This window comes from Uloborus diversus, chromosome 4 (genome assembly GCF_026930045.1).
Source record: "Uloborus diversus isolate 005 chromosome 4, Udiv.v.3.1, whole genome shotgun sequence".
Taxonomy (NCBI): Eukaryota; Metazoa; Arthropoda; class Arachnida; order Araneae; family Uloboridae; genus Uloborus; species Uloborus diversus.
Window position 1 is genome coordinate 136,866,834 of NC_072734.1, and position 26,914 is coordinate 136,893,747.

A 26,914-nucleotide genomic window follows, 5' to 3' on the forward strand; every position below is an offset into this window, starting at 1 on the left:
ATTGAATGTTTTTACTAAATCATGCTGTACAGCAGCATCTACCAGGGCTACTAGTACTATCTCTTGCCCTAAGACAGAGAAGAGGTACCCCTACTAATTGTACTACTTGTACTTGTTTTCCCCTATTGAATTTTTAATTTTGCCACTTATATCCCTTTGCTGCCTCATTCTTTTAGGCACAATAAACAATTGCAGAATTTGTACTATGGTATTCTTATTGTGTCATTCGATATGGAACATTCTGTATTGCCATTTTAAGGTTTCGGCTGGCTAATCGGCTAAAGACTGTTTTCTTGGTTTCATGAAAAAAAAATTTCCTTTCTGAAGAAGCAGCAACAAGAAATGAAATTGCAGCTATAGGAACTAAATTTAAAGTGTCTTTGCACCACTTGCTACCAGATAAACTTTTGCATTTTTAAATCTATATTTGCACATACAGCTCTTGAAAAATGAATTTTTTCCTATGCCTCTAAAACTTGTTAAATTCAAAAGTGAAAGTTCTCTTTTTCAGGGCCTCAATAGTGCTGATTTGTGACAACTTTCCTAACCTCAATTGTGCTGATCAATAGTTTAAAAAAATAATTAATTAATTTAAAATTGGGTAATTTGAAAAAAATTCAAAAATTGATTTTTTTTTCAGCAGGTTGTACGAAGAAAAGTTAAATTTGTATTTTTAACTGATGCCACGCTTTATGTAAAGTCAAATGTTTTTTTTTAAAAATGGAAAGAAATATTGTGCACTGTTCTAAAAATGAAGCAGTTTTAAAATTTTGTCAAAGATCGTAAGTGTTTAAAAAATTGATTTAAAACCTGGGCACCATTAACAAAAAATGGTGCCCATGTTACCATCTTTGAAGGGCCGTACATCAAGACAGGGTTTTTTGAGGGAAAAAACAAAAATATTCCTGTAATTTACTTTTGATGAATTTTAATGTGCTTTAAATTCAAAAATTTCCAAGACTTATGCAGGTAAGATTTTTTCTTTGTCTGTGTGAATTGATATGGACTATGATTCTTAGTTTTTATATTCTTTGATTGTCTCATATAGAAATATAAGTTTCTGTTTAAAAATATTACACAATGAAAGAATCATCTAATTAAGCTGCTACTTATAGCAAGCGTACCGAGTATCAAATGCATTAAACAAAGAACCATTGAAACACACTTGAAAGTTCTTCCTCTTTTTAGATATCAATATGGTTCTTGTGCATATAATCGCTTTTCAATTTAATTGTGAACACCTTATTGCAAGGGTGTTTGTGACCCAAAAACTTTGGGCTGACAACTCATTCTAAAACTGGAAAATTATTTTTAAAAAAGAAGTTACTTTTGTCGAGGGACAACCCTTTAGAGAGTGACATGCAAAATGTATTTATAAGAGTTTCTGAAGGATATAAGTACTGAAATCTCAATATATTTTAATTTATTTTTCCTCTGGTAAGAGTTAAAAAAGAAGTTCATTACACATAAGCAGAAGAATGTTTTTTTTTATTTATTTTGTTTAATTATGTTTTAGACAACAACATTGCCAGATTTTTTTTATAATTGTACTTGATTTGTTTATTATTATTTTAGATTCTTTCGGAGCATTTAGAATTTTGAGGCGTGTTTACAAATATTTTTATATAGATGTGTGGTGTGGAGTGGACAACCTTTTTACTTTTGTTTAAGGCGTGAAAAAGGGATACAACATAGCCTACACCAAATTTAAGTAAAGACCTAATTTAAAACGTAATCTAAGCCTCCAGCTTAGTAAAATTAGTCTGAATGAATGTGACTGTTATTCATTCCAATAATTTTGTACTCGTTGGTAAATAGAAAAAAACTGGTAAGAATTTTTTCTAATTTATTTTCTCATTTTTCTTTTCCTATAATGTATTGCTAACCGTTTTTTTCCCCTTACTTTACAATTATTCCACATCACCCGATATTTTAATTAATTATTTTTAAATCATATTTATGATCAAATATGCTCTGACTGAAAATCTTGTTTGAGAATACCTTGTTAGATTTACACACGAGAAAGCTTGATGCTATTGAAAAAGTAAACTACATTTATGAGTTTGGCGATGCTATTTGTGGAAAAATACTGAAGGTGTATAAAGAGGAGTTGTATTAAGTAACTAAGTTATTGAGCAACAGCTCTAAAACTAAATTGAGCATAAAAGTTTTCGACATTTTTGCAGAAATCCGCTTTTTTCTAGTTGCTCTTTAGCTTGATCAAAATCCATTGAGAAATCATGACCGCAAATGTTGAAGTGTGTGGAATAGCTTTTGAACAGATTTCTTGTAGTTTAAAAGAAGTTTTATCATTTTTAACCCAAAAAAGGAATTTGTTTTGGACACACGCCGATATTGCACACTTGCGTGACCGAAAATGGTATGCTGAGTTTGAGATTCCAATTCATTTTGCATCCTGCAAGTATTTCTATTCTTCTGAAAGTTTCAAGTTATTTTAGCCTTTGCTGCCTTTAATCTGGTCATTTTGTTTTTTATTTCAAGTATTTATTTATTTTTTCCCTTTATTTTTGATGTCAATAAATCATGGGTCGTTTTTAATTTGTCCCAATTCATTTTATCATTTGCCTGTAAAAAAATTTTTAATAACTTTAATAACATCCATTTATGTAACTAACTCTTACTCTGCTTGTTCATAATGCAGCAATTTTCAATCCGCTTGAAGTTCAGCTTTTTTTTCAAGCTGACACTTTTATGCCTGGTTAAACAGATAATAGAGAACCACAGATCAGCCACTATTCTGTAAATCCCTCCCTTTTTTTTTTTTGTAATAACTTTCTAAAGAATTGTTTTAATTGCGTTTTTAGAGCTTCCATTTCAAGAAATTGCCGGTCCTCTAATTTTCTAAATAGATTAAGTTTCTAAAGATGGCCTACAAACATTTTTTAAATTCCGAACCTCTTCAACTCCTAACATTCTCGAGATCAAAGATAGTCTAGAAAGTCTTTTTAAAACTATAAATTAAACATTTCTAGGGGTGGACCCTCAAACTCTCCTCCCCGTAACATCATCAAAGTTTGTCTAAAATTACATTAATTCCAAAAATAAAAGTGGAAGCTCTACCAGTCCTCTTCGCTGCCTAATGCTGCCAAAGCTCATCTAAAATGCATTTTTAAAACTTCAAACTTGAAAATGTTGTAGTCTTTATATTATAGTCTGGATCCCCCTCCCCCCATCATGGAATGAATATTATTCTTGTGATCAAAATCATATTGCTAATACTTATACCTAGTAGTGACTTCCTCTTAAACCAAAAAACTGAAACAAATTGTCTTTCCCTGTGTTTGAGATATATTTGAAATAATTAAGTGCCCATCAATTTGGTACACCCCCCGCACATAGGGTGTCTAGGACAAGTTATGTAAAAAGTGTTCATGGTTTTTATTTGTCTAATTGCACATTAGCCAACTTAAAATTTCGTTATAACACACATGTAGTTGTTTCTGAATATTGTATGAATTTCATGTTTACAAAAGCACAGTATTTACCGTAGTGTCCAAAAGCTTGACAACCCTGCTTACTGTTGCTCTGAGGTGATGACTTGTATCTTGCTTATATGAAAATGTTTCACCATAGACTGAAGTTACAATTTGTATTTAGGACTTTTGTGTTTTGACCTAACAGTGAGCTTCACATTTTGGTTACTGTCGGTTATGTCAAAAAAGCACTTTATTTGAGAATGATTTTCAATTCAAGTTAATTTTAACTTAATTGCCGAAATTCATTATGAACTCATGCAACACCTAGATTAGTTACTAAAAATTATGCTTGAAAAATTTAATATACATATCTCGACATTTTCTTTTTATATATATATATATTTTTATTAAAGAATTATTGAGTAAATGATATATAAGGATTTGAATAAATGATAAGATTTGAAATATAAGGATTAAATTAGTCACAGACATTTCTTATTCAGAGTTCAGTAGTTTTTTAAGCCATAGTTTTGCTGACTTTTAATTTTGCTTTGTGAAAGTCAATAATGTACTTGCATCGGTATTTTTATTTGTTAAAACTAAATCCGTGCATTTTATTTATTTATTTATTTTATTGTATTTTTATTTATTTATTTATTTTATTTTTTCTTTTTTTTTTGCAACAGATTTTAAGATGACTTGTATCATAAAACTATTTTTTAAGCCTTTTTTGTTAACTTAAAGTAAGGTTCAGTATGCATCTTTATTGAAGAAAAAACTTATTGTGTATTTCATTATTTTAGTTAGAAATGGTTGCAATGGAAAACCCAAATAATTTAAAGAAGCAGCTTGTTGTAGAATTTGAAGGTGAACAAGGTATAGATGAAGGTGGAGTGTCGAAAGAATTTTTCCAGCTTGTTGTTGAAGAAATATTCAACCCAGATTTTGGTACAACTTTTACTGTATTATAAAATCGTAGCTCCTGACTTTTTAAAAGAATATTTTTAAACTTTTTGTAATTTGCATTATTTTAAGTATGAAGATGAATATAAGAATGTTTTATTTGTTTACAGCTATGTTCACTTTAAACCCTGACACTCAAATGTATTGGTTTAATCCAACGTCGTTTGAAAGTGATGCTCAATTTACACTTATTGGAATAATATTAGGCCTTGCAATTTATAACAACATAATATTAGATGTACATTTTCCAATGGTTGTTTATAGAAAATTGATGGGAAAGAAAGGGACATTCTATGATCTTCTTGACTGGAATCCTGTAAGTAACGCTTTATTTTGTTGCAAATGAAATTTGTAAAATTATTCACTATAATGGGGGCAAACCCAATCTGGCAGCATTGTGAAGGCTACGCAGATCCTAATCACAACATTATGATGATGCCATGTTAGGTTTGCCCCAACTACAGTAGATTATTTTATTTAACTCATTATTATGTTCCTAATATGCTTGTGTAACAGAGTTTAAATTAAGTAAAAAATTTCTCTAACTAAGCAAGATGTTTAATTAATATATATCAGGATGAATTTGACCTAATCTACCAATTGAAAGGAAATGGTAAAAGTGCCTTAGTGGAGAATGAAACACATGTGATTTTTCAGTATTTTTACTGAATTCAGTATTTTTTGAGAGAGCAAAATACTGTATGCAGAAAAAAAGATGGGGCATTGTAAGCTAAATTCAACATGTCCCAGAGTATTTCATACATCTTAGAGACAAAAAATACAAGGGAGAACTTTCAGTTGTACTAAAATATACTAACAGTGTTGTGTTATTCACACAGCCAAGCAATTTCAGTATTTTTCATCCTGTTTGGGTTACATGTCTGATAAAACCACCCATATCTTGTCCAATCCATAACTGCAACCTAGTTACGGTAGAAAGAGGAACAATTAATGATCCAAAGACAAATTTCTTAAAAAATGACTGATTTCTATAATTCCTGTGAAATCTATACACAAAATAAATAACATATTTCGAAAGAGCATATAAAATCCTATAAAATGACCAGGATTCGCCGATATATATCGTGATATATATCCGATATTTATTTTTAAAATATCATGATATTTGATATTTTCGTCATTTATTTTTTCATCTGCAGTATTTTCAATGTTAAAATTATATTAATCATAGTAATATTGTTCATTTATTATTAAAAATAATCAAAAAGTTATGTACTATATTTTAATGATGTATTGTTACATCATTAATATTATAAACTAATATAATATTCCTTTTTTATTTTACACTAGTGGTACCCTCACGGCTTTGCCCGTAGTTGAAAATTAAAAGGTCATTCGGTTCGCCTGTATATTTACAAATAATGGATGACGAATTTCTCGCCAATTGGCTATGTTCATTCGCTCTCACATTCCACGTCATGATAATTTCGTAATTTACTTGTCCATCTTATGATAATTTTGCTCCGGAAAATGTTCTTAAAATTGAAATAGAAAATAACAAAATCGAATTTTTGAAAAATTGCTTTGAGGTGCACACACCCGTGCTGCAAACTAATTTTGTGCCAAATTTCATGAAAATCGGCCGAACGGTCCAGGCGCTATTCGTGTCACAGAGATCCGGACAAAGGACATTCAGCTTTATTATTAGTAAAGATAAAGGTTCATAAAATTATAAGTACAAGTTTTAATTCATATTAAAAGTTCCTATAATTAAATATTAAATATTGGTTTGAGAAAAAGAAAATGTCTTATGACTGTGCACCGACCAATATAAATTTTTTTTTCTGAATTATATAACTGTGTAAAAGTAGCTAACAGAAGAAAAATGAGTGAAACAGCTAATGGAGTTAATGTTAAATTAACTCCATTAAATTGATAGAAATGTAAAATGAAATGTTAGATATAAATAATGAAAGAAACCTTAATTTTAAGTCTACATATTGTAATTATAATACATGAAAATAAAGAGCCATTTGAGGATGCATTTACTATTTTGAAGACTTTAGTTTGTGCTTATTGAAAATATCGGATAAATATATCAAAATATCCGATATCTATCAAAATATCTGATAAATATCAAAATATTGGATATTTTTGTTATTTTCAAAAATATCATGATATTTTCGAACCCTGAAAAAGACATTTTTTTCATCAACATATTTAAATTTTTGAGCAAGCTACAAGTTTTGAAACAATCAAAGTACTCAAAGTTGAGTTGGTGCCAAAATCTAAACGTTATTTTCAAAAACAATCGTTAGAGCTACAATTGGTCTAATCTACCAAAAACTACTCCACCCTACTAGCTTTCAAAGGATATAACAGCAAATCATATTTTGACTTAACTTGGTCAGAAATTAAACATTTGTTTGAAAGATTAAAATCAACTTTTGTCAAAAATGAGGACTAGTAAACATGAGTTCCTCGTACGTAGGTCCATATTTTGACAAACAACATGGCAAAAGCATATTTATCTGATCATAACTATGCATAAAATTGTATATACAGTAAAACCTCTTTAAGTCGTCACTCAAGGGACCAAAAATTTTTGACCACTTACGTGGAGTGGGAAATTAAGGAAGAAAAAAAAGCCTTACAAATATTTATGAATAGCAGTAGAATTCTGCGAGAAAAACAATAGCTTATGTGAGAAAGGTCTATAAATTAGTGGAAATTTTAAAAAGGGGGGGGGAATACTAATGTAGTTACTTTGTGTTGTTTTCTCTTACTTATACATTACTTAATAACAACTTATTTTAATGCAGTCATTGTACATTAATACAATCCTTCAATGTTGACTGATGAAGTTGTTGCTTACGGAAAAGAACTATCTCTTCTAACGTACATCAAGCTTTAAATTTTGTGTTTTTGTTCCTTGTGAACGGATGTTAAATACTGACTAACTTTCTCCAGGTATTAGATTTTGTCTGTCTTGCTGAAAGGAGTTAGATTCATATTCTCGGCACTTGGCAGAGTCACAGCAAGAATTATGCTTTGAATGACCAGAACCGAGGATCGAGATTTCAAGGAAAATAAATATCAAACAGCCTTTCAACTAAGTCCGACACTATTTTCTAAGATCCGATAAGAAAAAGGAATTTTAGAAAACAACTTTTGAGTGACTAGTTAAGCGGGTAAAATTAAATTTGGTGACCAGTAAAGGAGGGTCATTTTACATTACTGTGAATGAGACCTTGTCGGAACCAAAGAAAAACGACCACTTAACTGGTTGACTACTTGAGGTTTCACTGTAGTTCAAAAAACAGATGGGGGAAGAAATTTGTAGAAGGATTTTGTACTTAACGGGGTTTGACACATTTACTAGTCCACTTTTTTGACAACTGCTGATAATATTTCACACAAAATGCTTAATTTTTGCCCTACTGGAACCCTCATATGATTTGCTGTGATATTATTCGACAGCTATTGGGAGGGACTTGATTTTTGGTAGATTTGCCCAATTGTAGCTCAAATGACTGTTTTTGAAAATGCTGCTTACAGATTTAAGGTGCCAATTCAACTTTGAATATTTCAAATGTTTCAAAGCTTGTAGCTCAATAAAAAATAACTATCTTGATTGCAAAAGTGAAATGTTATAGGATTTTGTGCGAAGATTTTCCGAGAATTTAAGAAGTCTGTCTTTTTTTCTGAAACTTGTTTATGGCTCAATTCTTTTCTTCCAATTTATACTCTGTTACCGTTACAGATTGGACGAGCAATGGGCAGTTCTATGCTTTACTTAGGCTCTTCTATCATCCCCTTTTGTTTGTCAAATTCACCCTATATATATATATATATATATATATATATATATATATATATATATATACAGGGGTCGATCCAGGTTTTATTTTTTGGGTCCCCATTTTGTGAAAAGGCAAAATATTTTTGTGAAATTTCGTTATTTTTCTGAAAAAGCAAAATATCTTTGTGAATTTTCTTTATTTTTGTAAAAAAGACCTTCTCGTGCTTTTTTTCTTGGAAAAGATTATATTAAAGCATTTTTAGCTGTCGTATTGTTATAGAAAAGCCCTAGACAGGTTTCAGGGGTGATTGCAAGTTCTTGAAGAATACCTGAAAGCTGTCAAGAGAAAATGCGCTGGGGGAGGGGGGAAGTAAGACCCTTAACATTTTATTCGTAATTTGACACATACATTACATTTATTGTTTTTTACAAATATACATATGCAAGGCACACTTTCTTAAGGTGAAAGTCTCACAACAGATTTCCTGTTTGCCCCTCTCAAATACTTTAAGAGCAATGAAAATTGCACATGCTGCTGAACGTAATGATAACTCCTAATAAATACAATATGAACAGACTCAAAGATATCACATATTTCTTAACACAGAAGTGAAATACTCATTAACGATTTTCATGTATGTGTTTGAAAAACTTAAAAGTAATTAAAACCCAAAATAATACTGCACCAGCATTCAACGTTTAATTTTTTGACTTTTGACGTTCTTACAGAGTAGGTATTTCGTTTAAAACTTTGCAATTTAATGATGTTAATAAATATATAAGAAATTTTATTTGTTTGCCTCTTAACAAGGTACAGTAAACATCAAAAATGTGAAAAATTCGTTTACCATGGCGGATGTAAGGAAATCAAGATCTTCAAAAGAAATAAAAATATAAAAACAGCATGTAAAATAATTTTATTTTAAGTAAAGTTATTTTAGAATTGGATTTTGAAACTTAACACAAATTAATACTAAATATATATTGCGTAATCAAAGTAAAATTTAGGATTTTCCTGAAAACAAGCTACCAATCACAAGCGTCCCTCTCCCGTCCCCCTTCTGACGCTCTCAAGCAAAAACACCTCACGCAGCAAGCAAAAAGATAAGATGGGGGAAGGTGGAAGAGGCTCCCGCGTAGATGCGTACACATTTGCGGTTAAAAAATATTGTGAAAAGGCTGCCTTTTTATAAATTTTTGTGAAGGGGCTGCTTTTACGACGCGGAATTTTGTGAATGGGGCCGCTTTTGCGATGGGGAATTTTGTGAATGGGGCCGCTTTTGCCATGCGGAATTTTGTGAAGGGGCTGCAAAGCGGCCCTAATTTGGCGCTGGATCGACCCCTGTATATATATATATACACATACACACTCAAGAGCCGAAACATTATGACCACCTGTCAATAACGAGTTGACCCACCTTTGGCGCGCAACACAGCTTCAACCCGCTTTGGCATGGATGCCACAAGTCCTTGGTAGATGGCCGGAGACAGATTGTACCAGATGTTTAAGCAATTGTTACGCTAATCTGAGATATTGCGAATTGGTGGCCTTTGAACTCTGAGCTGCCATCTCATGACATTCCAAATGTGTTCTATCGGATTGAGATCCGGTGAGTGAGGCGGCCAGGACATTAACTAGAATTCAGCATCATGTTCCTTGAACAACTCCAACACAATTTTAGCCTTGTGATACGGTGCATTGTCCTGTTATAACATTCCATAGAGTCCATGTAAGGGTGCTACTGGTCCGCAATGATGTTCAGATACCCTGTGGCATTCAGGGTCTGCTGTACCACAACCATGGGTCCCAGAGACGCCAAAGAGAACGTCCCCCAAAGCATAAAACCGCCACCACCAGACTGTGTATGACCTACTGTACATTGAGGGAGCAACTGTTCATCAGGAAGATGGCGTATCCTGACACGACCATCGCCGTGATGCATGACAAAACGTGATTCATCTGACCAGGCAACTCTCTCCCACTGATCCATGGACCAGTCACAATGTTCCCGGGCCCAGCTTAGGTGCAGTTGGCGGTGACACTTGGTCAGCAAAGGCACAAGAGTGGGACGTTTGCTGCATAGCCCCATATCCAACAGTGTCCGCTGAACAGTGTGCTTCGATACTATTCTATTTGGCCCTGCATTGTATTGGGCTGTCAGCTGAGCCACTGTCTGACTTCAGTTTTGCTTCACCATGCGAGACAGTCTCCGACGACCTTTTTCTTCGATAGCGTGTGGACGTTCAATACCATGTCATCTACTGCTGGGTTCACCGTCATTCATCCTTTTTTGCATAAGTACTAACGACTGTAGGTCGCGAACAACCCACAAGTCGTTCAGTTTCTGAAATACTTGTTCCGAACCTTCGAGCCATTACAATCTGCCTTCTATCAAAGTCGCTTAGATCCATAGCCTTTCCCATCACACACAGAAGTAAGTGGAAGAATGATTCTTCAGACTCTCCAGCAGCAGTTAAATACCACTTCCACCTGATCACGTACCTTCCACGTCATCCAGGCGAGTTCATTGCAAAATGTAGGGGTGGTCATAATGTTTTGGCTCTTGAGTGTATATATATATATATATATATATATATATATATATATATATATATATATATGCATACAAGAGGACCCGGCAGATGTTGTTCTGTTCAAACTTTGTAAATTGAAAAGTTGAAAAATTTAAAACTATCAAGTGTTTAAACCATTTTGTGGAAAAAAATAAGTAAAAAGAAAATGTTTTAAGCTGCTTGGCGTCAGAATGCGTATATTTATTACAACTTGATTTATCCAGTGCCCACTAAACAGTTGTTTTATCAACTATTTTTTCTTGTGTACTTGAAAGTTCTTCATAGATTGTATGGTTTGTTCCTTCATCCGTACTCAAAGGATAAAAATCATCCTCAGATATTAAGTATATAAACTAACTACCCATTTAGAAAAAAAGGGAAATCCCGCTGCAACATCCCCCATATGAATGCATATATTTATTACAACTTGATTTATTCAATGCCCACAGAGCAGTTGTTTTGTCAACTATTTTTGCTCGTGAACTTGAAAGATCTTCATAGCTGGTATGGTTTGTTCCTTCAACCATACTCAAAGGATAAAAATCATCCTCAGATATTAAGTATGTAAAACTACCCATGTAGAAAAAAAAGGGAAATCCCGCTGCAACGTCCCCCATATGAAAAAGAATAAAACAATCAAATGGATATCATTTAAAAAAATTACAAATGTAAAAACAGTTCCCTGAATAAGCGAAAATCACTCCCCCCCTCCCCCGATGTAAAATAAACACGTTCTTCAACTCAAAAGAGTAAACACTCTTTACAAATCATAAAACAATTCTTTGCAATTTAAAATATTTCACCAAATGAACAAAAAATACAACAACTTACATTGACAGTAGTAAACAAATAATCATGCAACTGTATTGTTATGGCCAATGTGGCCAAGCCACCACGTCCCTGTAATTCAGCCGATCAGTGAACGAAGCGAACTCCCACCGATTAGCAGTCCCATCTTTTAAACGAAAACTACATATATTTGCCTAATTTGTTCTTTCCACCAAAGATGAAAATCTTCCACTGCATTGATCTTGTGTGTACGGAACTACCCTGTTGTAATTTATCTGGATCAATATAAAATTTGTTTTGTCTTCAAATTCCACCATCTTTTCCTTTTATATTGTACTGATTATTTTGATAATCCTTAAAGTATTCTTGCGATTGGTGCCAAAACTCAGATAGATTTAAACTGAGAAACAAATGTTGTTATGTACGGTACTATCCGATCATTTGGTTAGAAAAACGTAAAGCACTGATCCAGTCACATGGTTTAACTACGACGAAAAATACTTGTTTTATGTGAACCTAGTGAAAGAAATCAGATTTCTTCCAGTACTTTACTTTAAAATATATCACTGGACCTAAAATCGTTGCTTTCAATAAATGAAGACTTCACTCTCTCTCTACGTTTTATCTGTTCTCAATTGACATTATCACAGTAGGAAATTTTATTACAAAAAGTAGAGCTGACTTTCTTATTGTCCTTTGGCAACGGGTTAAATATTTATTTCATTTCTTGCTCAACAATTGGTTAAAATAAATATTAATCATTTGGGAGATATAACCATCCAATGTTTTAATTAATTAATTAACAGAAACGTTTCCAATTTGATCCATCGCGCTTCTAAACCATGCTTACCACAACTTAATTACACACAAAAATGTGATAAAAACCGTCCAGTCGTTTAAAAGCCTTGTGGTTACAAACGTCCGCACAGAAGAAATATATATATTAAGATATACATACATACTGCCATAGACACTAGGCAGGTAAATGGTAATACAGTAATTCCGATACAACGAACTACAAGGGACCAGTAGAATTCTTCGTTGTAACGTTAAAAACATAAAACATTCTTTATTTTTATAAAAGTGTTAATTTTGCAAATCTGCACTTTAATATAGTTAAATATTCAACATTTACCGTTACTAATGATCTAAAATATAGTTAAAAGCATTGTTTTTTCTGGAAAAACAAAGAGGAAAATATACATTGAAGTTTTATTCTTTCACGATTAGTCTTCACAATTAGTGTTATTTTTTTGAGCAATCACGATTGCTTGTTGTCCTCACTTGACCGTCCTTGGCATCCGGTTCCTTTTCCAGCTTGGACCACGAGCCTCAGCAGCACCACCGGCCTCTGCAGGCGCGACTCCTCCGGTCCTGAGCAATCCGCTTCTCCTAGTCGGAGGAGTCGATGTCCTACACACATGTATGCTCACACACTCACACATATGCACTCACCCACGCTTACGTGCAAACACATAGGTCTAGACACACACACAAGCCTACACACACACACAACTATGCACACGTAACCGCCCAGGAGGACGGGCAGGCTTAAGGGGACAAGAGCCGTTTCTAGAAACAATAATTCCAATGAGTAGGGTCTGACGCTGCTCGTGATTGCGAAAAACATAATTTGAATTCAAAATTTCAGAATTCAAATTAGTTATTTATTTATTTTTTTTTTTTTTTGTATGAGAGATTTATTATAGAGAAAATTATAAAAAATTCTAATGTATGATCATCATTTTACTGACCATACAAAAAGTTGAAAGCTTCCTGACCCGTTTCCGAATTCGCAGGGTGCATCACGACACTGGCTTATGGTGTCTCACATCAGCTTTTGTTTCAGCATGAGCGGATTTCCGCCTTGAATAAGTCTGTTTCGAAAGTACAAACTGAGTTTTCAAGTTTTGACTTGTGAAAGTAGTTTTTTAATTTCCAAAAACAGCAATAACTAAAATATTGAAACTGACGTTGAGAAATACAATTCGCTGTAACCAATTTTTTGAAAACCCCTTTTTATTTAAACGAGATTTTTTATACATCATCTTATTGACTTTTAAAACAGGAGCAAATGTTTTGTTCGTTGTAACACATATTTCTGATGTAAAATAGTGACCAAATCAAGAATCCTCGGTTTACCTATCCAAACATCTGTCTGCCAAAGATGTCGTCACTACTGAAAAGTCGGTCTGAAATTGATCAGCGTTGAGCCAGCTATATTAGAATCGCTTATATTGCTTAAGTAATTGAGAGAAATTGAACAAGCATCTTCTTTTTCAGAAAAGAAAACCCAGCGACATATGATGTTAGGGAATGGGGGGATTTTTTGTCCCCAAATTAGGCAAAATATTTGAAAATTTAATTTAATTTTGAAAAAACTAATTTCAAATTTAGAATTTGAGCTTCCAACCCCCCTCCCCCCCCCCTTCGGGTACGTTCAAATTTTGTGCCAAGTTTCAGAACTGTAAATGCTATAAGGCCTCTTGACTGTCACACACACACACACACATATATATATATATATATTAATGTTTCGTTTATATTTCAATTTATTTGCAGAGTCTATACAAAGGTTTACAGGATTTAATGGCTTACAAAGAAGATGACATGGAAAATGTTTTTTTGCAAGCCTTTCGTATAACTTATAAAGATGTCTTTGGAACTGTTCTTGTTCATGATTTAAAAGATGATGGTGAAAAAATTCTAGTAAACCAAAGTAGTAAAGAAGTAAGTTTGAAATTATCTTTTTAAAACTATAAATATGATCCATTTTTCAATAAGTGATCCTTATATTTGTATATATTCTTTTAGGAATTCGTCTATCTGTATGCAGATTTTTTGCTTAATAAATCTATAGCTAAGCAATTTCGAGCTTTCAAAAAAGGTTTTCAAATGGTTACTGATGATAGTCCTTTGAAACTGCTATTTAGGCCTGAAGAAATAGAGCTGCTAGTCTGTGGAAGCAAGGTATTTTTTCTTTTTTCCTTTCTTTAGCTCCAAATCCTAAAAAGCATTTTAATGATCATTATGACTATCAATAAGTGATTTCAAGTTTGAATGACTTCACTGTTTTGTTAAGCTTCATTTCTGGTTTGAAAACAGTAAGATTGCTAAGTCATTTCATTTAGTGATTGCAATAGTGGGAAACCGAATACCAATGTTTCAAACTGTTTTGCAATTTCGTAATACTGTCAGTCCCTCTTAATCAGGTTGTGGATAAACGAATACTCTGCTTTTATGAATAAAAGCTCATATACGCAATGTTAAACACCCACGCATTATCAAATCATTTCCCCCCGATAATCGAATAATAGTGATTAGCTTTCGCAAATATTTTTGCTGAGAAAACTTTTGAATAAATTAGAAATGAATTAAGAACCTGTATTGACGTAAAAATGTTAATATTTTTTGCCAACAATGGGCAAGAAAACAACATTCATATTCCATCAATGCATTTCCATTATTCTATCAAATTTCTTTTGTTTTTACCATTAAAAAAAAATACATAGGGCTGTCGATAACAAAATTAAAGATCTCTAAAAAATTTACATATTTTTAAAGATAATAAATTGATAAATATTAAATGTAAAACATGGTAGACAAGGAGGGAGGAAAGGGAGTCAAAAAAATGTTCCTAAAACACCTTAAGCAAACAATCCACTATTATGAAATTTTTCAGCAAAATATAAAGTACTGGCAAAATGTAACAAAATAAAGATTTCATAGCTTAAGTTGTTTGTTACATTTTATGATTTTTATACATACTTGTAATGTATATACTAATTATTAAGCTATTTTGTTTTTTATTTAGCTTATTCGACAAACTTTTTTACCAGCATTAACTATTTCCTTTATATAGCTATTGGTTTATTATTATAACATTTTAGGACAAATGTTGTCAATTGAGAAAGGTAAAGAAAGTTTTCCCGCCTAATCGAATAATATTTCTTGGAATTGATGATAATCGATTAAGCGGGGCGGACCGGTATTTGCTGAGGTAAAATACCTGTATTTTTGGTATTACAGTGAAACCTGTGTAAGTTGACCACTCACGGTGCAGTGCTTTGGTGGTCAACTTAGACAGGTGGTCAACTTATAAAGGGCAGTTTTTTTTTTTTTTTTGTCATTTCTTGCACCACGTATTCATTTTTTGAGGAATTCACCCTTACTCTTTCTGTTCAACTCAATTTCATTGTTTAAGATTATTGAAAGTGAAACAATAACTAAAAATACTATTCAAATAATTTTGTTAATTTTTCCTTGTTTTTAACTATATTAGACACTTTAGTTTTAGAAATTCCATATATACCAGCTAATATTCTCTGGCTTTTTCCATTTTCAGTTAATTTTAATATTTCATACTTTTTACTAATCTCAAGTTCAGCTAACTTTCTTTTTGAAGCCTTTTTATGTAAAACTTATAGCACAAAGAGCAACAAGCTCGACTCTCCCAGTTTATAAAGGCAAAATCAAAATATCCTATCTCTTAATCCCTTGCACCAGAAAAATTTAACTTTGCTCATTAGTAAGCGCGGATCTGCGTACATGCAGTGAAAGAGGCCCGCGTCCTTAAAGGGGCTAACGGCTCTAGAAATTGAAGAAAAAATAGAAAAAAAAAAAACTAGCACTAAGACTTATTCACTTTACTAAAAGACTTTACTTTACTATCTCAAATAGAACAACAAATGAAAAACAAGTTTGGAGAATAAAGAGCAGCATTAAGCTTTATTCTGCTGTTTAATTAGTAAAATGCTGTTCTGTCATCAAAGCCTTATCAACATTTTTGGAAAGCTATGAAAATAATAAATAAATAAATAATAAAATAAAATAATTTGCTGAAGAAAGTTAAAAAAAAAAAATAAACCAAGTGGTCAACTTATAAAGGGTTTTTTACAATACTCCAAACCAAATTTGGCGAACATTAGTGGTCAAGATAGACAGGTGGTCAAGATAGAGAGGTGGTCAAGTTACAGAGGTTTTCCTTCATTATATGAGATAGGACTAATTCCGTTCCTGACAAAAACGGTCAACATAGACAGGTGGTCAACTTACAAGGGTGGTCAACTTTACAGGTTTTACTGTAGCTGAAAATAATAAATAGTTTTAATTAAAGAGTTTTCAATTTAACTTACTTAATATCTACTTCTATTTTAAATACACATTTCTTTTTTCATGTTACAGTATCAAAATCAATCTATTAGTGTAAAAATTTGTGTTGAACTTATAGAATGTTGTTCAATAAAAGTAGCGGAAAGATTGCAAAATGATATTTTCATTGCTAGATGGTGAGAAAAATCACATTTTCGTTCGCTTATGTGTATTATGTCCCCCCCCCCCCCCCCCCCCCCCCCCCCCCGTTTGTCTGATCACACTTTCCCTTTTTAACAAGTTAATTTCAAGTGTAAATTTGAATGTATTTGTCCGATGAATAATTTATTCCGACCATCAGTTGCAGTAATACTTTGATATATATATTTTTAATATTTATCTCATCTGTACTGAATTTTCATGAAACCCTTCCTGGTAGGTGTAACAAATGGTAATTTGTTGTCACCCAGTATTGGTTTGCTGTCCTGTCCCGTTATTTAGCTTTATACTTGACAAGATAATATGTTTTGAAATTACATAGTATCCTGAAAATTAGCATAGAGGTAAGACATAATTAACTGAAGCATATTTTCAGATATTTAAATTATAATTACAAAAAAATTTGAAATGAAAACAAAAAGAAATAAAAAAAAAGTAACAAGAAAAATTTCTGTTCAATTCATCTTAAATATCAAACCAAAGAGCTAATAAAAAGTAAACATCAACCTATCCTGATTAAGAGAAAAGTGCTGAAGATGATGTTAACATTGGAAAAATATTGTCGCTTGAAAAAAATTACAAATAGCTATAAATTCAAAAAAAAAAAAAAAACTACACGCAATACCAAAGATACACATATATGCACAAAAAAAATTATCCAAAATTAATATGCAAGATACCAAATTACTGGAAGATAAAGGACTTCAAGAGGCAATTAGAGGAGATGCATCGTGCATTGTTAACTGCCACCAACCTGCTTGAATTCAGAAAGAGTTTTTTTTTCTGCAATAATTTTTTGCACTAAAATGAGTTCTAGGCTTAGAGACTTACATGTATTATGTTTCTTACTATTGTTTATATTTTACTTTGACATTTGTTCCTCATTTTTTATTTGTTCTTAATACGTTTTCATAACTAATTCAGTGTTTACTCAAAATTATGAAATATGGCAACAAAGCAATATGTTTTCAATCCTTTTTTGAGAAATTTCTAATACCGGTATTCCAGTATCATGTTTTAAAAATAATTTGCAGGTATTGCTTTTTTGATCCAGTACTGCAAACCCTAATTTCAGTAATTCTTAAGAAAACCTGGTGCAATATTATTATTTTAGAAAATTGTAATGTTAAATTTTGATGTTCTTATGTTTCTTTCCGTGGGTTGTATCTGCATAACCATGAAATACCTTATACTTAAAATAAATTTTTTTTGTTTTTGACCGACGCGAAAAAGGCGGTTATCAGGAGGTTTAGTCTCTGCCCATACGTAAATAGCATACGTTAATCATGACGTCATCCTTCAGACGCATCGTAACGAACCCTAGCAACTTACGCACTTACCATACGTACGGTAAATGCTGTAATCTCTGCCCAAAAATCTCGGAAGTTCGTTTATAATCACTGGCATAACGAACATACGAAAAGCATTAAGCCATGCCTTTATTCCGATCTGTGTTAACGAATGAAAAATTGGCGTTGCAATCGGAACGTATCTTAATTGTTGCCGTAGATGCTTAGCAGACAGCATTTGTTGTTTTGCTTTAGCTTTCGTTTGTTCCCAATTATAGAAACATGGAAAAGAAAAAGGCAAAACAGAAGAACCCTTTGACCTATGAACCACAATGAAAAAAAAAGAGGATATTTGTTGGAGAATTAACAAGTTCCTTAAAAATGAAAAGGAAATAGCAAACTTTTGGAATTTTCAAAAGCCAAATAACACAAAGCAAGGGAGGTTCTAATTACGTTCATTTCTAATATCTCTTCATTAAGCTATTAATGTAATAATGAAAATACAAAATATTCCTAATGGTAGCAAAATATCATTCTTTTTCATGGTATATTGAATATATTTTGGAAATTATCAAAATATCTATGACACTATAAACTTTTTTTAAGGAATTAGACTCAAAATACTTCTGCACAGGATCTCAAAATAAGAAACAGGTACTTCTAGCCCTGTAGGAGTTTCCGGAAGGGGGGGGGGGCAAGTGAAGGCAGCCCTCCCCCCAAAAAAATATTATCATAAACCAAAAAAGAAAACTTTAAATTGATGGTTTTGCTTGATTTCTAAATTTATCAGTGAGTTCTGCTGAAATAAATGTCACTAAGTTTGAAAGTGTATACATCTTCTTGGGAGTTCATTAAAAGGGGAAAATTATTGGTGTTGGTTAGTACCGCTATCCTTTTAGAATCACCATGCTTCCAAAATCTTGGGGGGGGGGGGAGGAATAGACCAGTTCCCTTATTGACCAAATTATGGGCCTGCCCGGGGGAGGACCCTGAACTTAAATTTTTGGGAGGGCAGAAGCTCCAATTAGCCGAATGGACCTCCAAATATTGTCACTGAATTATGAAAATTTTGCCTAAAAAAACTCTTTTGCTGAATCGTCAAAAAAATTTGTGGGATGAGGAAAATTTTGGGAGGTCACAGTGACCTTGCATTGGGACTTTCCTCGGCCTACCTTCCCTTTCCATATTGAGATGGATACGCCCTTGACTGGCCCTGATCAATACATGGGCCAACTGAGCCAGGTCCAAAGAGTTTAGAAACCCATACAATATCAATTACTGTATATAATATAATTTGCATTGATTAGGCGTTACATATACAATTACTGATAGTTAAATAATTTCTGAAATGTTTTTTGTTTCTTTTTGTGGTCTTTTGGCCGAAATGGTTTTTGTACCTATCACTTTTTGTATTGGGTAGGGGGCCTGAAGACAGCTGTTTCTTAATCCAGACTAGAAGCCAAGCAACTTCTGGTACAGCACCTCCAAAGGTATTGATTCACTTGAAGGACTTTGTGACTGCGACATATTTAACGTCCCCATTCACTACTAACGGACATGGAGGATCTTTGACCGGCTCGGATCATCAGACCCAAAACTCTTACCGATTTGGCCCACTGGAATACATGTTGTTAATCTCCCAATGAAATGTATTGATTGCACCGTCTCACTTCTATAAACCTTGAGGGGCTAGATATTCTGTACTGATTATGCCTTGAGGATTTCCAGGGATGTCCCACCCTTTCAGGCATAAAATCTTTGTCACTTGTTGCAACTGGCTTGAGCCGACGCAGGAGGCGAGCAGGGGTTTCCAAGCGAAACAAGCAGGGGGCGGCACCCCCTAGTCTATACTATTTGTTTCTGTGGGCGTATGTCACTGTGTGTAACTCTGTCTTCTCTGGACTGGCAATGTCTGCCAAATCAGTACAGGCACCCTCAGGTACAGGACATCCAGGAATGCCATTTCCACCCTGTAACACCCCTCTAAACCTTAAGGGTCTTTCAGTCTTTAGGATATCCAGAGCTGTCCTGATACCCTAAAATCATTGTCACCTGCCGCAAGTGGCTTTGGGTCACTGCAGGGGCTCAAAGCCGCCAACCAACAGGTGTTGGCGAGTGAAACGAGCAGGGAGCAGAGCCCCCTAGTATTTCATTAAAATTATATTGCAGTTTGTACAGAATATTGCAACAGTAAATATTCCTTTTTAGAAATAATGGTTAAAAAATTATATGAAAGCTTAAATAGAGATATTTATTTGAAATGAGCCGAAGCGGTACAAATAAAGTGCATATTAAAGAAACAAGGATGAACATTGATGTAAATGTGCATTTATTGATTCTGTAACTGCGTAAAATTTTTGTAATGATGTATTATGGGCATGATGATATGTATAGTGAAGAACATGAATTCCAGATCTGTCAATTGGGTGGTAAGGGGACCCTCTGGATTTTAGAAACAATTTAATTTGGCATCATTGTGTACCCATTTTATTGTTTTCTCCCTATATAATCCATTGAGCACAAATCTTTAGTTCCTCCCCCTCCCCTGGAAAATTTTGAAATCACAGTCCCCTACCGTACAGTGACCCTACCATAGCTTGAGTGGGTCCTTTGGAAGTATACATGTGTACCTGAGCTTACAGCTATTATGTGCAAAGCCTATGATGGCTGCTGAAGTGCATGTTGAGTGTTCAACAAGAAGAAGCAGAAATATTGGAATGCTTCAAAAGAAAAGTATTTCAGGATACTCATACAATGCGTCGAATAATTTAGATGCAAAGTTTGTCAAACTTTTTTTTCTGACCAAATGTTCAGTGATTAACCTCACAGCATCACATTGCTTTCTGTCAGTAATATTACCAGCTCATTTGCTCCTTCATCATTATGTGATTACCCTACTCTTTTACCTCATCATTCTGCAAACACAACACCATTTTTAATTCCTAGCATTCATTTATATTTATTGATAGGAGTGAAGTAAAAAGTCCTGCACCTTGGCCCTAGACAAATTGTCGTTTATTTTATTTGCACAAATTAATATTATTCAACAGGTTTAAATGGATCATATCAACCTATAAATTAACAAAATTCTCAGCCTGACCGTCTCAGATTTTCATGACACTTTCGGAAGCCCTATTCTCTGACATCTTAAATGTACAGTAAAACCCCTCCTAATGGACACCCCTCTTATGCAGACAATATTTTATTCTCCAATTCCAAGGAAAATAACATTATTAAACCCCGGACACTCCTCTTTTGCGGACAACTTGCTGGCAGTGCTTTAAAATTTTATATTTCAAGCTTTATTAGAGTTGCAGAGCTGTACTATAACTCACTTAGAAGAGAAAGACATGCTCTTTAGTTGATTCGTTAATTTAATTACTTTTCGGAAAAAAATTCTTTTTCTCAAAATTTTCAAATTAAAATAAGTTGAGAATAGTATCATTTGAAAAAAAAGAACGTTGTTTTTACTGTATTTTAGTGAATGCGGCCAAAAATTTTCAGTGTAGGACTACGACAGGATCAACAGTTAGGAAAATTTTTAAGGAGAAACTGCCAAGAAGTGTCGGAACATTATTTTCTGTAACTGCATCAAAATTTAAAAAGTACCAACACAATTTAGAAATTATTGGAATAAAAAAATTTTTAAATTACAAATTAAAGATGAAAGATCATGAAATCTCTTTTAAATGAGCTATTATACAGCTCTGTAGCTCAAAAAAACTTAAGTTATAACTAGTGAGTGCCGGAATATTATAAGTTTAGATCTGTGAATACGGATCACTAGTGTCTAGATCCATAAGAACTTCTTGTGGGTCAGTACACGCCAGAAACTGAAAACAGATAAGTTTTAAATCGTGAAACAACAAAAAAATTATTACTCGCAAACATAAAGGTGTAACATTGTACTTGAAATTTTTCTTTTATGTAAACAAGATGATAACTCCTACGTGGAAATTCCTAACAAATATTAAGCGCAGAAATTTTCATCCTTTCGACTAGTACCAATATTTAAATGCACATGTAAGCTCTCACTGTTAAAATTGCGAAAAACACTAAGTTAGTTTTTAATTAATATCTACAGTAATTCATAGGTGTCCACCTAGGGGAGGTCAGGCTGCGGCATTGAAAATTTTAGGGTTATTTTCAGGGGTAATTTTTTTTGTATTTGAGGAAAGGTGATCACCTTTGGGTAATTACAGTGTTACAAAGACGAGATCAAGCTAAGAACACTTTCGATCAAGTCACCTTTTGAGCATAAAAAAGAACAAACAACAAACTCAGTTCATCTGTTTGGGGGCTATGATTCCACATACACTCACAAATATACATGTCAAACTTATTATCTCCTTTCTTTATTGAGTCAGGGTTTAAAAATTAACTTCTTAATTTCTTTTCTTTTTAAATAGAATTAAGAGTCATATCTATCTATATTTAGAATGAGTGTTAAAATTTAAGAATCGTAAAAAACAGATAAGGATACAGATCTTTATTTTCCCTCGGATGTCCGGCACATCACCAGTCAGGATTTTTTAAAGCCAATTTTTTGCAAATATTATCCTACAATATTTGCTGTAACTGTCGATCCTTTTACGAGGCCATTTTGAACATTTGGGATGCATTCATCATAATACATTACAAAAAAAACCTTAATTTTTGAGAGACACAATGTCAAAATTTAAAACCTGTGAAAAAATATTTTTACCTGAAATATTTGTGTTGTTACATATCAAAGTAAGGTGCATGCCGTTTTCTTTAAAATAAGCTTTTATGCAACTCTGAAGCTCCCATAGAACTTCAGTTAGTTCAGAACATTTTAAAACACTGCTGCCAAGATATTGTTTTTTGACGAATTCAGAAATTAATTACTGATTAATTGTACAAAATATATTTTTTAAAAAATTATACATTTGAGATGTCAGAGAGTAGTAGGATTTCATAAAGTTTCTTGAAAATCTCAAACGATCAGCTTGACAATTATGTTTGTTTCTTACTTGATTTTGGAATGACCCACTTACTTGCTGAAAAATAAATTAATCTCTACGAACAAAATCAACAACAATTTTCGTAGGGCCGTGGTGCAAGACCTTTTACTTCACTCTTATCAAGAAATATAAATGAATGCTAGATTTAAAAATGATGTTTTGTTTGCAGAATGACGAAGAGTGTACTCGCAAATTAGCTGGTAATCCTCTATACAGAAGGAAAACAATGTTTCACTTCTGTAGCGCACTTAACTTTTGATCGATTTATAAAGTTTGACAAACCTTGCATCAAAAATATCCAACGCGTGTGATGATCCTTCATACTTTTCTTTCGATAAGTTCCAATAGTTCAACAAGTTTCACAAAACTCAATGCGCGGCGAATACAGCAGCCATCTTTGTTTTGACTCCGAACATACGTACGAAAGGTTTACGCCAGAAAAATCATGGCGTTAATTTACCGTACGTTCGCATTTCGGCAGCTGCCTCTTGCGTCCGGTAAGAAAGGACAGAGACTAGCGAGTTTTGTTGCGCACGTAAAAGTGACGTCACGGGTGGGCGTTGCATGCGTTAAATTTTTACGTATTGGGCAGAGACTAGACCTCCAGTTCATACTGAAAGTATTTAGTATTTTCATCTATGCACCAGCGTTTCCCAACCTTTTTCCCCTTGCAAACCCCTTCAAAACTCCAATAGAAGTTGGCGAACCCTTGGGTTAGTAACAAGCAAAAAGAAAAAAAAAACGTGCACACACATATACTCATAGACAATAAAATTTGGGAGATTTTTTTTAATTTGATGTTGTTCCATAGTGAACAAGAACGAAAACATAATTGCAAAATATGGAATTACAAATATTTCTACGAACTAAAATGATCGCTAAAAAATGAATGCAGAACAAATTCACCAAAGAATAAACAGTGGTTATTCTGCTTTAAGCTTCTATCAACTTTGAAAAAAAATTTTAAATGAAATTTTTGTGGAACGAAGAGGCTCACAGTTTGGCTGAAATTTTTCTGACACAAGGTTATATTTATCTTTATCACTAAATCAGAAGTCAATCAAAAAATGATCTTTAAAATACCTTTCAAGGAGCTGCCTCAAATTAACTAAATTAACTTTTTTTTCCATTAAAATAAGAAAGATCTCTAGGTTTAAGTCTTCTTGAAAAGGACTACGAGCCTAGCAGTTTGATAAGGATATACTGAACCATTAATTGTTTGATTGCTGAAGAATTTTCCTGTAATTATGCTATAAGTTTGGAGTAGGGGGACAGGCGAAACCCGAGGATGGCTAACTATTCGGAACTTGTTTTCCTAATTAGTCAAGGCGAAACCCCCTGCTTTTAATCTTAAGTTTAAAGTCTTGTTTATTGTTTATAGTTTAACATGTGATGTGTTTTGCCCACTCTTACTCTGTATTGCATATACTGGAGCTTAGACATTCTTTTAGTTAATAATTAAATTTTTTGGTCTTTTGACCATATTTATTGAATCATCCGCGGCTGATAAGCTCTGGATTCATCCTTTGTCTTTTTCTATTAAATTGCTGCTTATATTTTTCCTTTTTCTCATCATTATTTTTTGTATAAATTGCTTAAAATTTGTTATTTGACTTGCATACTTTTTATATTTACTTGGCTTTTTAGTTTTGCTGTGTTGCGCATCTATGGGCTTTTGGTGTGGTCTATTCAATATTTTTCACTTTTATTAGAATTATATATATATATTATTGACTTAAATGTGTAGTTAACATCACTTGAATTTTATTATTTTTAGAATTTCGATTTTAATGCACTTGAAGAAGCAACTGAATATGATGGTTACCTTTCAGATACACCTATAATTAGGTATGTATAGATACTTTTTTAAAATTCAAGAAAACAAAATCCTTATCTATTGCATATACAGGGGCTGTCCAAAATAATATGAGAACCCTCGCAAAAAGAAGTATTTTTCACCCATATATATTGTATTTGTTATTGTTATTGTGTAGGTTATGTACCCCCTTAAACAGTATAGGTTGACAGTGTTCTGTAGATGTTCATTCAGCTCAGAAGTTAATTTCACTGCCATAGTCTTCCTTCTCTTGGTCAAAAGCCAAAAAGTGCGGCAGGCATAGTAAGATAAAAATGTAAAGTATCTGTGCACACAACTCATAACTATCTGCAAGTATTTTAAAATATATATACATTGAGTAGATAAAATTTCAGTAATGCAATAATTATTGTTCTTTCAATCATGTATCCATGAAAGCAAGAGATTAATTTATCTACTAAGTGTTTAATATTGATATCAATTCAAAAACGTTGAACAAAGTACATATTTGCATCAAATGTAAACGTATTTGCGCACGGCATGCACGTGTGCATCTACATTATCTAGCTATAGCGGCAGGACACAAATTAAACAAAAGAAAGTGATATAAGAAAGCTGGACGGCAGTCTTGCATAATATAGACGAACGCGCGAACGGCATTCGCAGAAAATTTTTGGCTTCGCAGAAATTTTTTTTCAAACTGATAACGTTCATTAAAAAAAAAAAAAAAAAAAGATTTTTTTTTTTTTTGAAGGGAATTTTTAAGAAAATCCCAGAATTTATTTCTGTTAAAGCCTTTCTCCAAAAGCCTTTTAAAGCACTTGTGTAAAAAAAAATAATGGTTTTGGCAGTTTTCTTCAGTTGGTGAAAAATAAGCAATGTTATTGTAAAAAAAAATTAAATGATTTAAAGCACTTTTTTTTTGTCTCTTTCATATTTGAATATAAATTTAATTTTTAATTCAAGGGTGAGTTAGGCAAAATTATTATTTGCAGAAAATTTTCCGGTTACGATTTATGTTCGCAGAAAGCTTTTCGTTTTATCTAAGTCTGCTGGACGGGGTTACCTAGTGTACCTAGCGGCTATTCTAATTGCATTCTAGGTACATTAGTGACACTACATTTTGTCCTAAAATTCCTAATACAGTGAAACCTCTCGAAGCCACCACCCTTGTTTAGCGGCCAGTTTCCCATGGCACAGAATTTTTGGCCTATCTGCATAATGTTAAATCAGCCCTTAAGAGCAACCACTAAAACCCTTCTGGGTGCCAGGGTAGTCGCCAGTCTGGGCTTCGAAATAGACTGGTGACTATTTCATTTCTTTTCTTTTTTTGACTCAAGTGCTTTCGTTAAGCAAATTGCTAGGAATTCTCTCTCTATATATTTTTTGGTGCCTGGTTTTGGCATGTGTGTAGGGGGGGGAGGGCATTTTGAGATATAGTCACGTGCAGGCCCACACCAAGCCTGATCGGCGCCGTCGTGAAAATGTCTTTTGAGCGCCTTTATGCAGTGGCGTTCGAGAAAAATGTAGTTAACACCTGGAGTGAGGTTTTGTTTACAAATATGGTGTGGAAAAAAATTTGTTTGACATTTAATTTATTTAAAAAGCAATGAGCAAATATTTAAATTTGGACTATAGTATACGATTTTATTTCATGTCTCGAAGTTATTCCGAGTTCGGTAGCTCCTCTGATATTCTAATCCGTATTGGAAAAAGAAAATATTCTAAATATCAAAGCTCTAAACATCTCTCTTATCTTTATTTATAATAAAGCTGAAAGTCCCTCTGTCTGTCAGGATCTCTGTCTGTCAAGATCTCTGTCTGTCAGGATCTCTGTTACACGCATAGCACCTAGACCGTTCAGCCGATTTTCATGAAATTTGGCACAAAGTTAGTTTGTAGCATGGTGGTGTGCACCTCGAAGCGATTTTTCGAAAATTCGATGTGGTTCTTTTTCTATTCCAATTTTTAAGAACAAAAATATCATA

General features: G+C 33.1%; 1 protein-coding gene across 1 annotated transcript in view; it reads left to right on the forward strand.

The window, feature by feature from the left end:
* Window positions 1-26,914, forward strand: part of LOC129219705 (ubiquitin-protein ligase E3A-like) — a 64,476-nt gene that overhangs the window by 27,566 nt on the left and 9,996 nt on the right. The window contains exons 4-8 of the mRNA XM_054853990.1: window positions 4,241-4,385; window positions 4,511-4,716; window positions 14,089-14,256; window positions 14,341-14,496; window positions 24,888-24,958. Of these exons, the coding sequence (XP_054709965.1) occupies window positions 4,241-4,385; window positions 4,511-4,716; window positions 14,089-14,256; window positions 14,341-14,496; window positions 24,888-24,958 (746 nt within the window). The remainder of the gene's footprint in view (window positions 1-4,240; window positions 4,386-4,510; window positions 4,717-14,088; window positions 14,257-14,340; window positions 14,497-24,887; window positions 24,959-26,914) is intronic.